Source organism: Apodemus sylvaticus, chromosome 10 (genome assembly GCF_947179515.1).
Source record: "Apodemus sylvaticus chromosome 10, mApoSyl1.1, whole genome shotgun sequence".
Taxonomy (NCBI): Eukaryota; Metazoa; Chordata; class Mammalia; order Rodentia; family Muridae; genus Apodemus; species Apodemus sylvaticus.
This window is the reverse complement of record NC_067481.1, coordinates 67,296,952-67,310,083: the sequence shown is the minus strand read 5'-3', so window position 1 is coordinate 67,310,083 and position 13,132 is coordinate 67,296,952. Positions and strand designations below refer to the sequence as shown.

At 51.2% G+C, this 13,132-nt stretch overlaps 1 protein-coding gene and 1 long non-coding RNA gene across 2 annotated transcripts in view; one reads left to right on the top strand and one right to left on the bottom strand.

Annotated features, from left to right (window-relative positions):
• Positions 1-463: 463 nt before the first annotated feature.
• LOC127694143 (uncharacterized) lies at positions 464-7,500 on the bottom strand. The gene is made up of 3 exons (XR_007979792.1): positions 6,633-7,500; positions 5,888-6,529; positions 464-1,709 (listed from the first exon to the last, which is right to left on the bottom strand). It is a non-coding gene; the product is annotated as an uncharacterized LOC127694143 (long non-coding RNA).
• A 1,734-nt stretch (positions 7,501-9,234) lies between these two features.
• Positions 9,235-13,132, top strand: part of Galnt10 (polypeptide N-acetylgalactosaminyltransferase 10) — a 144,954-nt gene continuing 141,056 nt past the window's right edge. Inside the window, exon 1 of the mRNA XM_052197963.1 lies at positions 9,235-9,528. Within this exon, the coding sequence (XP_052053923.1) occupies positions 9,370-9,528 (159 nt within the window). The 5' untranslated portion in view covers positions 9,235-9,369. The remainder of the gene's footprint in view (positions 9,529-13,132) is intronic.

Sequence of the window (13,132 nt, the reverse complement as noted above, 5' to 3'; positions counted from 1 at the left end):
TGGGCCTGAAAAACTTTCTTCCATCGTACCTAGAATCAGTTTACGTTAGTTAGGGTGTCACTGCTGTGAAGGGACATCATGACCACAGCAGCTCTTAAAAGGGAAAATATTTAACTAAGGCTGGCTTACAGTTTCAGAGGTTTAGTCCATTATTGCCACCGTGAGAAGCATGACAGCGTGCAGGCAGACATGGTGCTGGAGGAGCTGAGAGGTCTACATCTTGAAAGAGGTGCTGGAGGAGACTGTGTGTCACACTGGATGTAACTTGAGCATAGAAGACCTCAAAGCCCTCCCCCACAGCAACACACTTCCTCCAACAAGGACACACCTACTCCAACAAGGCCACATCTTCTAATAGTGGATATCCCTATGGGCCAAGCATTGTCAAACATATCAGTCTACGGGAGGGCATAACTATTCAAGCCACCACAACAGTCATGTCCTTTTCTTTTTATTTCTTTGTTTCATTCACATAAGAACTTGACCGAACATTTCAAAATTATTCAGCAAAACATCTTAATCTTATGAGGGTGGAAGTCAGGATATAGGGCACCACTTTTCAACCTATGGGCCACGTGCCCTAATCCGTGGCATCATGCATGAGACAAAACAAGAAAACGTAGTCTTCTCCTCAACATCACCAGCAACTAGTCTATTAGAGCCAACCAGAGAAGGATCAGTTCAGATAAACATGAGACATGTATGAGTGTCAGACACTGGCTACTCCAGCTCTGGACTCTGATTTCTGAGAAAGTCCAAACACCTCAGACTCAGCCTTCCCATCTGGGCCAGTCCAGTCCACAGCGGAAGGGGCGTCCCTGAAGCCACTGGATGCAGCTGGGATCTAATCATAGGTTCTTGTGGGCATCTGAAATCTGTCCTACAGAGCAGGCCCAGAAGGCTAGGGATATATATATACGTTTTACTAGGCAATAAAGTCAGCATTATTCGGTCCCATGTGAGATGTCTGGTAGAGTGGAGGCCCGGGAGACAGTGGGGGTTTTTGTAATGGGCTCCACTCCTGTTTCCTATGTCCTTAGGAGGCTCACGTTAGTAGGCTCACGTTGACCGTGGGTCTTGGTAAGTCAAGCCAATAAGTTAGAGAAGAATTTCACAGAACAACAGGACAGGGGGGTAGGTGACCACAAGGGAAGCCTTGTACCTCAGAGCTAGAAATGTGTGTTGTCTATCAGTGTGCCCGCATGGGAGAGGAGGGGCTGGGCCCAGAGCCTAGAGGGGAATGCTTGTGTGTAAAAGGCAGGATGACTAGAGCTGTGGCCACTCGAATGGGAAAACTTACAGCAAAAGACATCCTGGAACCATCCTGTCTCCCTCTGTGTCCCCTCCCTGGTTACCCTAAGGTCCAGTCTATTCAGAACAAACCAATATATGACTTTCCCCCACCCCCAAGTTCTGGCTGACCAATAGAAGAGGCTGGGCTCAAATTCAAAGCAATCCTCCTCCTCTGCCCCCTAAACCCTGGGATTACAGGTGTGAGCCACCATGGCTTCTATAGACAGATGTAGCTCCACTCCTCCCTAAAGCACTGAGAGGCTTCACGGGAGCTAAAGCGGATCCAATCCAGTCCACGCCCCACAGCAGGCTCGTAACCGACACTCCAAGCAGCCAGGGCCCAGGGCTAGTTTGTGCCTCCACCGATCCGAACCTCATCACTCAGATGAAACTTCTGGAAGTTCTGGCACCCAATCCTGGAACCAAAGAAGAAAGAATGTTCTGACTGACTAATACAGCAGTTAGGCGGTGGGAATCACTTGTGATCCAGTCTTTGAGCTAAGAGAGGACTTGTGGATCTCAGTGGAAACTGGGCGAATCAGAAGGATCCGTATACTGGACTGCAGTGCCCGTAGAGTCGACTGCAGTGCCCGTATACCCGACTACAGTGCCGAGGTGTCCTGGGAACTTCCTGGTTAATGGGACTGGGGAGGAAGAAAACAGGCTACAATAGTAGCGAGGAGTGGAGCTGCCTTCTCTGTGAGCCTCAGTTTCCAGCTTCGGATCTTACCTTTCAGTGGCTCTGGCTCTCACTAGCCATTCAGAGTCTTTGCTTCGCTTAGTTTTGGGTTTTTTGTTTTTTTGTTTGTTTGTTTGTTTGTTTTGTTTTGTTATTTTGTTTTTGTTTGGAGACTCTGTGTCTTGTAGCTCAGGCTGGACTGGAACTTGTTAAGTAGCCAAGAATGACCTTGAACTCCTAATCCTCACTAAGCCCTATAGGAGGGTTCATTCTTGGGCACTTAAATCCAAGCTGACCTCTCTGGACTCACTGCGGTTTGCTGGCAGCCGCCACCCCAATAGAATGACAGATGATCTACTGCGTAAACAACAGCAGCAGCCTAGGTTCTAACTTGCTATAGAAAGAAGGTGTCAGCCTGAGAATGGCTGAATCAGAGCTCCAGAGAGCCTCGCTTACTGACAGGGGTGCAGGGCTGAGCATGGTGACCCTCCGCATCCAGCCAAGAGCTTCAGAGCCTCCAAGCGCCTCATACTGCAGGGGTACATGCAGAACAAATCTACTCTTCAGAGAGACTCACACACCTAGAGAGACCCCCTCCTGCCCCATACCCCACCACCCATCTTCAACGTTCACCTTCTTTGTACAAAAGTGGAAAATAACAAGAGGCTAGAGAGCTGGGCACTGGTGGCACACACCTTTAATCCCAGCACTTGGGAGGCAGAGGCAGGCGGATTTCTGAGTTCGAGGCCAGCCTGGTCTACAGAGTGAGTTCCAGGACAGCCAGGGCTACACAGAGAAACCCTGTCTCAAAAAAACAAAGCAAACAAAACTAGGGGCTGGAGAGGTGATGGCTCAGCAATTGAGAGCGCTGGCTGTTCTTACGGAGGACCCTGGGTTCAGTTCCCGGCGCCCACACGGTGGCTCGCATTGGGTTGTAACTCTAGTTCCCTGGGCAGCTGCTCTTGGGTAATATAAGCAAGCAAGCTGAGCAAACTGGAAAGCAAGGCAGTGAACCAGGTTCCTTCCTGATCCCTGCTTCAATTCCTGCCTCCAGGTTCCTGACTTGCCTTCCCTTGATGGAGGGGCTGTAACTTGCAACTCTTTCCTTTCCAAGTTGCTTTTGGTCAGTGTCTTACCATGGCAACAGAGATGCAAAGGAGGGCAGTGTTTCTTTCTTGCTTGCTTGCCTGCTTGTATGTACACTGTGTGTATATCTGGCGCCCCCCAGAGTCCAGAAGAGGGAGTCAGATCCCGTGGAACTGGAGTTACTGATGATTGGGAGGGCTGGGAACTGCTATATGGGTGCTGAGAACTAGAGCCTCTGAAAGAGCAGCGAATGCCCTGAACTGCTGGGTTATCTCTCCAGTCCCCAATTGATTGTTTTTCAGTGTGTGTGCATGTCTGTGTGTGTGTGTGTGTGTGTGTGAGAGAGAGAGAGAGAGAGAGAGAATTTCATGTAATCCCACCTGCCCTCCATGTGTAATCCAGGCTGCCCCTCCATGTATAGTTCAGGCTGGCCTTGGACTTCTAATTGTCCTACCTCCCACTCCCAAGTGCCGAGGTCACAGATATGCACTAAGCCCAGCTGAGTAGGAACGTGAATGTGCTCAAGGCCTTGACAAGATTAAAGTGTGTTTGAAACAGACTGACCTCCCCTCGACCTCGAGGACTTCATGTCCCTCTGCTCAGAGCTCGGCCTCACCAAGCTGGCTCTGCAACAGGACTTCTGAAGGTAAGGGGAGGACACCCAGCTGGAGCTGCGCATATGCCGCCCACCTGTCACCCTCTCCTTTGAGTGGCTCTGTCTGTTACTGGAGACAGGATAGAACATTGAGGAGCCAGCCAGCCGTGAAACAAACAGCTCCTTCAAGACATACAAAGAGAAGTGAGACTGGGAAGGAGGAGGAGAGACCCTGGTAGGACACAGAATGTAGCCCTTTCTGAAGTGTCAGGATCTGTGTTTCTCCTTGGGCTCCAGGATGTGGCAGGATGTAAGGAGGCAAGATGGCTGCCCCAAGGCTCTAGGAGGCTCTGAAGAGAGCCTCCAACGACGAAGGAGGAGATAAGCCTGAGGCCAAGAAGGCTGTGTGCTGTGAGGAAACTGCAGCGAGCTCTAGGTACGGACGGAAGAGAGAATTTTCAAAAGGATGGATGTGAAGAGGTCCTGTTCTCACAGGGACCCGGGGGATAGCACCAGCTGGCCACGTGGGAGATCCGGCAAGCAGCTGGCAGAATTGAGAGCAAATGCAGGGTATCAGGGCCAGAAGCGGAGTTGCAGGAAGAAGGTATCTGTAGATGGCTTCAGGCAAGGAGGAGAGCAAGGTGCAAGCCAGAGCAGTGTGACCTGCTCTGCAGCTGACGCTTTGTTTCTGTGCTCTTGTTGGCGATGAGCTTTCTTTCCATCCACAGTTACTATGCTCACATTGGACAGGGTCTGTCAGTAGTCTTTGAGTACACTATCTCATTTAACGACTACTCCAGGCTAAGTAATGAGACTTGGTCTGAAGGTAAGAGCTCCTGTGGATTTCAGTTCATGGCTAGCTCAGTTTTCTGGGGTGGGGGATGGAGAGAAGTGGTGGGTTTTTTTCTCTGTGAATAGGATAAAGTCCAGAGAGCCCTCCTCCTGTCGGGGCCCATCCCACATGGTAGAAAGTGATCAAAGAGACTTCAGATTAAAGCTGGCTTCTCAGACTCGAGTCCCCATTGGGGGCATATTGAGCTGCGGCTGAGCTTTGATCAACAAGTGACTCTGCTAAGTCGTGAGAGAAAGCTCAAATCCAATTTCCTGTGGGATGCTCTAGGGAGCTGGAAGAAGGGGGGGGGGAATGTGGAGTGCATTCCTTCCCTGGTGACTTTAACTGCGTGCTTCACCCAGTCAGGAGCTACCGAGCAGGACATCCGGTTGGGTCCTGAGCTTCACAAGATGTAGAGGGACAGTGAACTAAGGTCCTTGGGTACTCCTCACAAAGTCCTCTGCAGGAAGAGGCTCTGGCTTCATGGTTAGCAGTGAGGGTATGTCCCGCGCTACCGTCTCGCCAGCAAGAACGACGCGGCACACTTAGGATCCTTCTGTAGAAGGCTTTAATGCATCTTGAGAGGGAGAGCATAAGCTTACAGGGCGGAGACCCCGAGGGAGCACGAACCCAAGTCTTATATAGGCAAGTCCTCCCGCCTTGGACTTGGCGTACCCTGGTTGGCTGCGGCTCATTACCCCATATGACGCCACGAGGTAGGCAGAGACTCAGTGGCGGGAAACTCCGCTTGGGCATGCGCACTTGGGCCTGTTTACGGCTCAGCAAGAACAGGAAGTAGGCACCATCTTGTAATGGAGGATGTCGGAGCGTTCGGGCGGTTCCCAACAAGGGTAGAGCATGTGTTGGCTGAGATGGGCGTGTTTCTAGGAGACAAGGAAACCCTGCTTTTCCAAATGCTTGGGACTTATGTTCTTCACAGGGCGGCCCAGCTTCAGGCCTGCTCTCAAGAAAGCCAAGCAAACAGGGATGGGATTTCCAAGATGGTGGCTTGGAAAGTCATCACGAGAGGTGGGAACTCTGGCCTGGTTTCTGAGGAAATGAAGAGAACCCTGCAAGGGTTCAGAGAAAAACAGTCTAGAAGTTGTCCGGTTTCCCTTCTGGTTCTGTGACAAAACACTGACCTAAAGCAACTTGGGGGAGGAGGGGGTTTGTTTGGCTTTTACATCCAGGTCAAAGTCTGTCATTGCAGGAAGTCAATGTAGGGGCTAGGGTCAGGAACCAGGGAAGAGGGCTGCTTGTTCACTCTCTAGCTCACTCTTAGCCCCATGTTCCTCTAGCTTTCTTCTGCAGCCCATGACCCATGACCTCCCACTTGAGGCTGAGCCTTCCTATACCATTTAAGAACCAAGACAATCCCCTATAGATACGCCCAACCACTAACCTGATTTAAGCACTTCTTCCATTGATGGCTGTCGGCTGTGTCAAGTTGACAAAGCTGATGTGGATAGGACCTGGGGTGAGGCTGTCAGGTGTGTGTGTAAGGCATCAAAACCCAGGGTACCTGGAAGAGGATGGGACATGGCATAAATCTAGGCTTTTAGTTAAGGGGTCTCTTGGGTTATTGGTGTGCGCACGCACATGCATGTGGAGGTCCGGGGATAAATCTGATGTCATTGCACAGACACCTTCCCCCCTCTTTCTTTGCTTTAGCAGACCAGAGAGTTTCTAGGGCTCCACCTCTCTCCACCCCCTTCACCATCACTGGGATTACAGGCATGCACTTCTGTAATCTTAGCCTTTTAATCGGGTTCTGTGGCTTGGTCCTCAGGTCCTCAGGTGTGTGAGGCGAGTGCTTTGTTGACTGAGACTTCTCCTCAAGTCTTCTCACGAGTTATTCTAAGGTAAGGGAAGCCACAGTACTTACAACAGGGTCATGATAGATGAGGATACTTAACCACGCTCAAGGGCGGGGAAGCAGTGCTATCTAACTATACCAACACTGCACACTCACAACAGCACCAGACGCAGACAACATTACTCATAACTTGGAGATGATGGAGATAGCCCAAGTGTCCATCAACAGCTAAGTGGAAAAACAAACATAGGATACGCATGTGTGACTTCTCCTGGGGAGATGTCTGTTACAAATAGCACTGACAACATATTGAAGAAATGATTTCACTTACGTCTAGCTTAGGGAGCTGGCTATTTGGGCTGATTTCAGGGGCATCATTGAACAGTCCATACCAATATGGATGATAGCTCAAACACCCTGGGGCTCCCTGGACACCCCAAAGACAGCATGGTTGGTCCTGAGGAGCCTTTCTCCCCAGGATTATTTCAGCTTATGTAACCTTGGGGAGGAAAAACATTTTTAACTTTTTACATTTCCTGAGTCTTGTGAGACTAATTACTCCCTGGGTCTTAGAAGCATCCCTCCCTCATCCTTCCAGGGGAAACACACACACACACACACACACACACAGCAATAAAAGGGTTAATGGTTAAAAATGGTAAATTGTTATGGGTATTGCAGCACACTATAAATTATTCTTAAAGACATCTATTATCTATGAGTATGTGTATGCACTTAAATGTACGCCTGTGCACCATAAGTGTGCAAGTGCCCACACAGGCCAGAAGAGAATATCAGATGCCCTGGAGCTAAATCACAGGCAGTGGTGAGCTGTCTCATGTGGGTGCCAGGAGCCAAATATGGGTCTGGGTAATTAAACCCATGTCCTCTGGAAGAGCAACAAGCGCTTTTAACCACTGAGCCATCTCTCAGACCCCATAAAATTATTTTTTTTTAAAAGATGTAAGGGTTGGCGTTATAAACAGAAGAATGGTCAGAGGCACATCTAGGGCCTGGGGTAGGAGGGCCGGCCATGTTCTAATGGACAGCACAGGAAACTTGGAGGAAGAGGTGGTGATTTCCCTAGACACAGCGGTGTCCTCTGACATAGACAAGAGGTTTTTGGATTTTGTTTGTTTGTTCTTTTAGGTGCAAGGATTTATATTGTCAACAGCACTGGGGGAGGGGGATACAAAGCTAGCAGCAGAACCAAAGAAAGGCCAGGCAGAGGGGGAAATATTTGACCTTAGGGAAATATAACCCAGGGACGGTGACTATAACTGCAGTGAGGTGCGTGACCCAAGCTGAGATATCAGAAAAAAAAAATCGGGGCTGGAGAGATATGACTCTGGTTAAGAGCACCTACTGCTCTTCCAAAGTTCCTGAGTTCAAATCCCAGCAACCACATGGTGGCTCACAACCATCTGTAACAGGATCTGACGCCCCTTCTGGAGAGGAGTTTCTTACTTACATGTAATAATAAATAAATCTTTAAGAAAAAAAATCAAAAAACAAAAAAATAAAAATAAAAATAAAGAAAGAAAGAAAGAAAGCCGGGCGGTGGTAGCACATGCCTGTAATCCCAGCACTCTGGGAGGCAGAGGCAGGCGGATTTCTGAGTTCGAGGACAGCCTGGTCTACAGAGTGAGTTCCAGGACAGCCAGGGCTACACAGAGAAACCCTGTCTCGAAAAAAACCAAATCCAAAAAAAAAAAAAAAAAAAAAAAAAAAAAAAAAAAAAATCACTGCTCAGCCTGGAGTTAGCCTGCAAGGCTAGACTTTAGGACACTAGTCCCAGGATAGGGGTAGCCACAGGGCCCAGTGGCTTCACTGGAGAAGCAGAGGAAATGCGTGTGACTGCAGGAAGGCTGGTAAAGGGGAAAGCAAGAGAGAAAGGGGTTGCTCTTGGGCATCCGGGAGTAAGCTGGTAAAAGACAGGCACGCAGCGGAGGAGAATCTCACAGGCTTCATGTGAGCCCAGGTCAGCCGCTCAGAAGCCAGACGCCTTTGAACAAGTCCCCCTGGTTCTGCTATGCACAGTCCGAGTTTTCAGTTCTGCGCCCCACCCCCCACCTCCAGCACAGTGCGAGTTCTGCTTTTCTTTGCTCCTCACTCCTGGCCCAGTATCAGGCCCACCGTGGGCGCTCCCTGGTGGTTTGAATTCGAGAGAGGAAAAGACACGAGGTTTCGGGAACATGCTCTGGGCACTGTGTCCAGAAGCACACTTGGGACTGGAAGGCAGTCCAAGTCCACTGCCTTGGATGTGCATGAGAATAGCTCTGTCACCTCCACGATGGTTTTGCAAAGAACCCAGGACTAGTGATAGAGCATCCAGCACTCCACAGCTTGGAGAGGAGGAAGGAAACCAGGCTGCCCACCGAGAGATGGGCAAGATATCCTCTGCACACAGGTTGTGCGGAGTCCCCAGGTCAAAGGCAGGTCTGATTGGCACGTCCCGGGGCAGAGCCGGGAAAAGAGTGGACTGCCGTATCCCAGCGCAGTAGGTTGTAGCGTGTCCGCACAGTCCCGGGGCTTTCTCTGGCTGAGAGCTGGCAAAGAGCGGAGCGAGTTCCCTGGGGCGTCCCCGATCGCGTGCCCCGCGGCCCCTTCGAGCGCCCAACTCCCTAACTCCGGGACTTTGGCAAAGCTGCGGCGGGCGGGGAGCGGCGGAGAGGCAGGACGCACCATTGGAGCCCGCGGGGGGTAGCAGCCAGGAGCCGGGGTCCTCTTGCATCCTGGAGGACGGAGATGCACTATAAGTAGATGGAGAATTGGAAGATGGAGACGCATTGGACTGAACCGTGCATCTCTTGGCGGAAGACGAAGTGCAGGACGTGGAATGAGATGTCAGGGGGATGATGGGGTTGGAGCGCACCCCCACGGCGGTGACACGGTGGAGGCGCCCGGCTCCCCCGCCGGCGAGCAGCGGAAGTGCCGCGGAGTTGGAGCGGGGCCGGAGCCGCGGCCGCTTCTGCTGGCCGAACTGCTGCTGCCGCCGCCGGGCGGACGGGCGGACGCGCAAAGCCGGGGGCAGGCGCGGCGGGGCGCGGCGGGGCTGACCGGCCCCGATGAGGCGCAAAGAGAAGCGGCTCTTGCAGGCGGTGGCTTTGGCTCTGGCGGCCCTTGTCCTGCTGCCCAACGTGGGGCTCTGGGCTCTGTACCGTGAGCGGCAGCCCGACGGCAGCCCTGGGGGATCGGGGGCGGCGGTGGCCCCGGCGGCGATACAGGTGAGTGGTCGGCGGCCTAGGGTTAGGAGCACTCTTTCCCCCACTTCGCTTCCACCCTGCAGTTCCTTGTTTCTACCTATCCTTCGCGTCTGCTCTGAGGCATCCCATTTTGGGGATGGCAACATCGAGGCTTAGGGAAGGTCAAAGATTTATCCAGGCTTTTGCTCCAGCCTAAAACAATGTTTAGCTCTAGGCCCTTTTCCTAGTTTACCCCACTCCTCTTATTGCAGTCCATCTATTATTCCTGACCTCTTCAGCTCTTTCATTTTTGGAGGATCCTACCTGCATCTCCGTGCCACCCAAGACTGTTCATTCTGAGGTAGGAGTGGAGATTCTGGTCGTTCTTCAGACAGTCTTTGCCCCTAGCCCCCACCCTCGCCTGCTGATTCTAGTGTTTCGAGTCAGACCAGATCCTTCCTGGTTTGCCATCTACACAGGCACTTCTGGGTCTCCTCTAAGTCTCCCGACTGGAGCGAGCTTGCCTCCTCTCCTCCCCTTCCTGTGTATGTGTGCTTTCCCTACATGTATGTCCATACCACACACGTGCCTGGTGACCACAGAGGTCAGAAGAGGGCATAGGATCCCCCAAAACTGGAGTTACAGGTGGCTCTGAATCACTATGTGGTTGCTGGGAATCTAACCTGGAAGACCAGCCAGTGCTGGCCCATCTCCCTCCCCACCGCCCACATCACTCAGTCTTTATCCTAGTCAGATTCTGTGCTTCTCTTGAGAATACTGAGCCCCTGCCCCAGAGGAGGTCAAGTAAGCACTGAGTGCCTGTCCCTGCACTTGCTGCCTTTGATGAGTCTAGAAGCTCTGGTAGAGGTCTCTCCAAAGTTCCCAGAGCCACAGGTGTCAAATGCCCCTAGGACAGAACACCTCCAGCCTTCCTCCTTTGTACTAAAGAGATATGTCTCTTGTAGACAAAACTGAGATGGCCTACCTCTTTCAAGTTGTGTGTGTGTGTGTGTGTGTACATGCGCAAGCACGCGCGCTGCGCATGTCCACAAGCGCATACATACAAGTGGACTAGCAGCCTCCTGGACTAGATAAGCTCTGTCCCTTTCCTCCACCATCCAGCCTCTCTACCCCAGCTCCTGGCAAGCGTGGGCATGCTTGAATTATTCCTCCAGTGGGACATTTAAGAGTTGCTTACAGGATTTTCTTGGTCCCGAGGGAAGTGGGCAGATGTGTGCCAGGGTCAGCCTTGACTGACTGCTGGCTGGCCTTGAGGGAAGAGGCTGACTTCTTGAGATTGATGCTTTACCTCCCCCCCTCCTTCCCTTCAGTGTTAGGGCTGCCATCTGGGCATTCTGGCTTCTGGGGCATGGGAGACTCTTGGCTACAGGGCTGATCAATTTAAACTTGGCTTGTCACTCTGGTAATTTGTAAATCATCCTCAAGGTCTGGGTGATCTATCTATCTACCTAGTAGATCTTACTGTTTGGAAAGTTAGGAAACTCCATTTCTAAATCCCTGCTTCAAATTCTGAAAGCCGGCTTAGAGCTCTCTCTCTCCCTGAGTGAGCTCTCCGTCTTCGTCTGAGTGGGGTTTTCCTGTGGGAAATCTCTTTCCTCTGTTACAGCCCCATGTGGTATCAGTGTCAGCAGGCCAGACTAGTGTTCTTAGCTCAACTGTTGACTTGCTATGCATTGATGAGTCTGGTCTCCCATTCTGAGCCTTGCTTGCTCTCTGTGCGTATGATTTGATGCCAACGTTCTGTGATGCTGTCAATGTGTCAGTGGGGAGTGGGGCAGGGCCACCTCTTTTTCCTTTCCTGGGGTCCCTTAGAACATTCTTATCTTGGGATGCTCTGCTGAACACAGCCCTGGCTGGGAGGGGAGGGGGGTGTCCAGCCAGGTCAGACTTTCCCATGGAATAGCTGTGAGCAGTTCTAAAATAGCCCTTGACATTCTGCCTCTACGTGGAGAGTTCTGCTGTGAAGGCCAGAGACATCCTAATTTTCATTTTCTATAGACCCAGATGTGTAAAAAGAAGGTCAAGGTTAACTGTCAGTTTGGGCCTTAGCTTTCATGGTGAATTACTAACTGTACAAAAGGGTATTGACGCAGTAAGGCCACCTTTTGAGCAGAGAGAGAGAGAGAGAGAGAGAGAGAGAGAGAGAGAGAGAGAGAGAGAGAGAGAGAAGCAGTTAGTAAGTACCTCTTGGAGGTGCTGCCTGGATCTCATTTGAGAGGGCTGGTTTACATCCTCTGTTTTTTTTTGTTTTTTGTTTTTTGTCTGCCTCTCTGGAATAACATAGAGAGGAGGAAGAAATAGTGAGTGGTATGGAGGGCTTCCGTGTGATTATCTTTGCCCTCTCTGGGGGTGTGTGTGTCACAGAAGGAAACTGTTTCCCAAGGATGGCCCCTGGTAGGTGCAGCAGGATTCAGCATTCATGGGCTGTCTGTCTGGAACAGTCTGCCAAATCCCCACACAGCCCCTTTGTGCTCCACGCTGGTGCAGATGCAGGGTCCTCCAGTCCCTCTCCTGAATGTCAGCTGGCCTCCGGGGAAGAAGCCGGGTCTCCCCCCCCCCCAACCCCATATCAGGTGGCTAGCTGGGAGACAGTCTTTAGCGCCCAGAGCTGTTGGGATGCTGATGAACCCAGTCAGCACGCTGGCACCGTCGAGTCATCTCCAAGCACGTCCATGATATTTCTAGTAGAAATAAGTGCTGGTCTGGAAGATAGCTGGGCTGATGGAGTGCTTGTCTGCAGCCAATCCTCAGCACCACATAAACCAGCTTGTGGTGCCCGCCAGTGAGTCCAGTACTCGGGAGATGGCAGGAGAACTGGAGTTCAAGGACAGCCTTGGCTCCATGAGACCTTGCTCCAGAGCACCACCTGTTGGGACTTTGTAACCGTGAGACGTTCTAGTGGCTTTTCTGTGAGAACCCGCATCACTTCTGATGCCTCGCCCTGTGGTGCCTCATCCTGGTCCCGATGGAGCCACCAGGTGGGACATTTGATTCCTAAAGTACACACATCATGTGCTTGGACTCTTGCTGGTCACAGATCTGAAAGTTGCAAGACTGAGTCAGGAAAGCCGGCCTCGGGGCCATTTTTGTTTTAACTTGGGCTTCCTTCTCTTTCCCACTCCCTAGACAGCCTGACATCTTGGTTTAATTCTAGGACTGGTTTTCATCTTGCAGAGCCTGGGAGCTGGCTTTTAACATCCCACAGTAGGAATCCCAAGTGCAGCTCCTCCCATTTCCTCCACCAAGGAACTCTCTGGGTAATGGTATCTGTTTGGTGGAGAATGGTAGGATCATGGAATACCGATTTCTATGATTTTTTTTTTAAGTATCTGGTCTTTTTCTCATTGGGTCAGAGCTGAACTTAATTCTTAGAACAACCGGAAATCAATAACACCCCCCTTAACCCCCATCCCCCTGTTTCAGTCCTCCTGGTAGTAGAACCTTACCCGTCAGCAAGTTAAGTACCATGGAAATGTGGTCTGGAGTGGTTCCTTTACTTTTCCAAGGTGGAGTTGGTATCCTTTTGACTGCTAATCCCTGCTCTGTCAGCTTGGCCAGATGAAATCTGATGCCACCAGGGAAGGGTTCTTGACTTAGCCAGCAGATCTGCTTCTGTCTCCTTCTC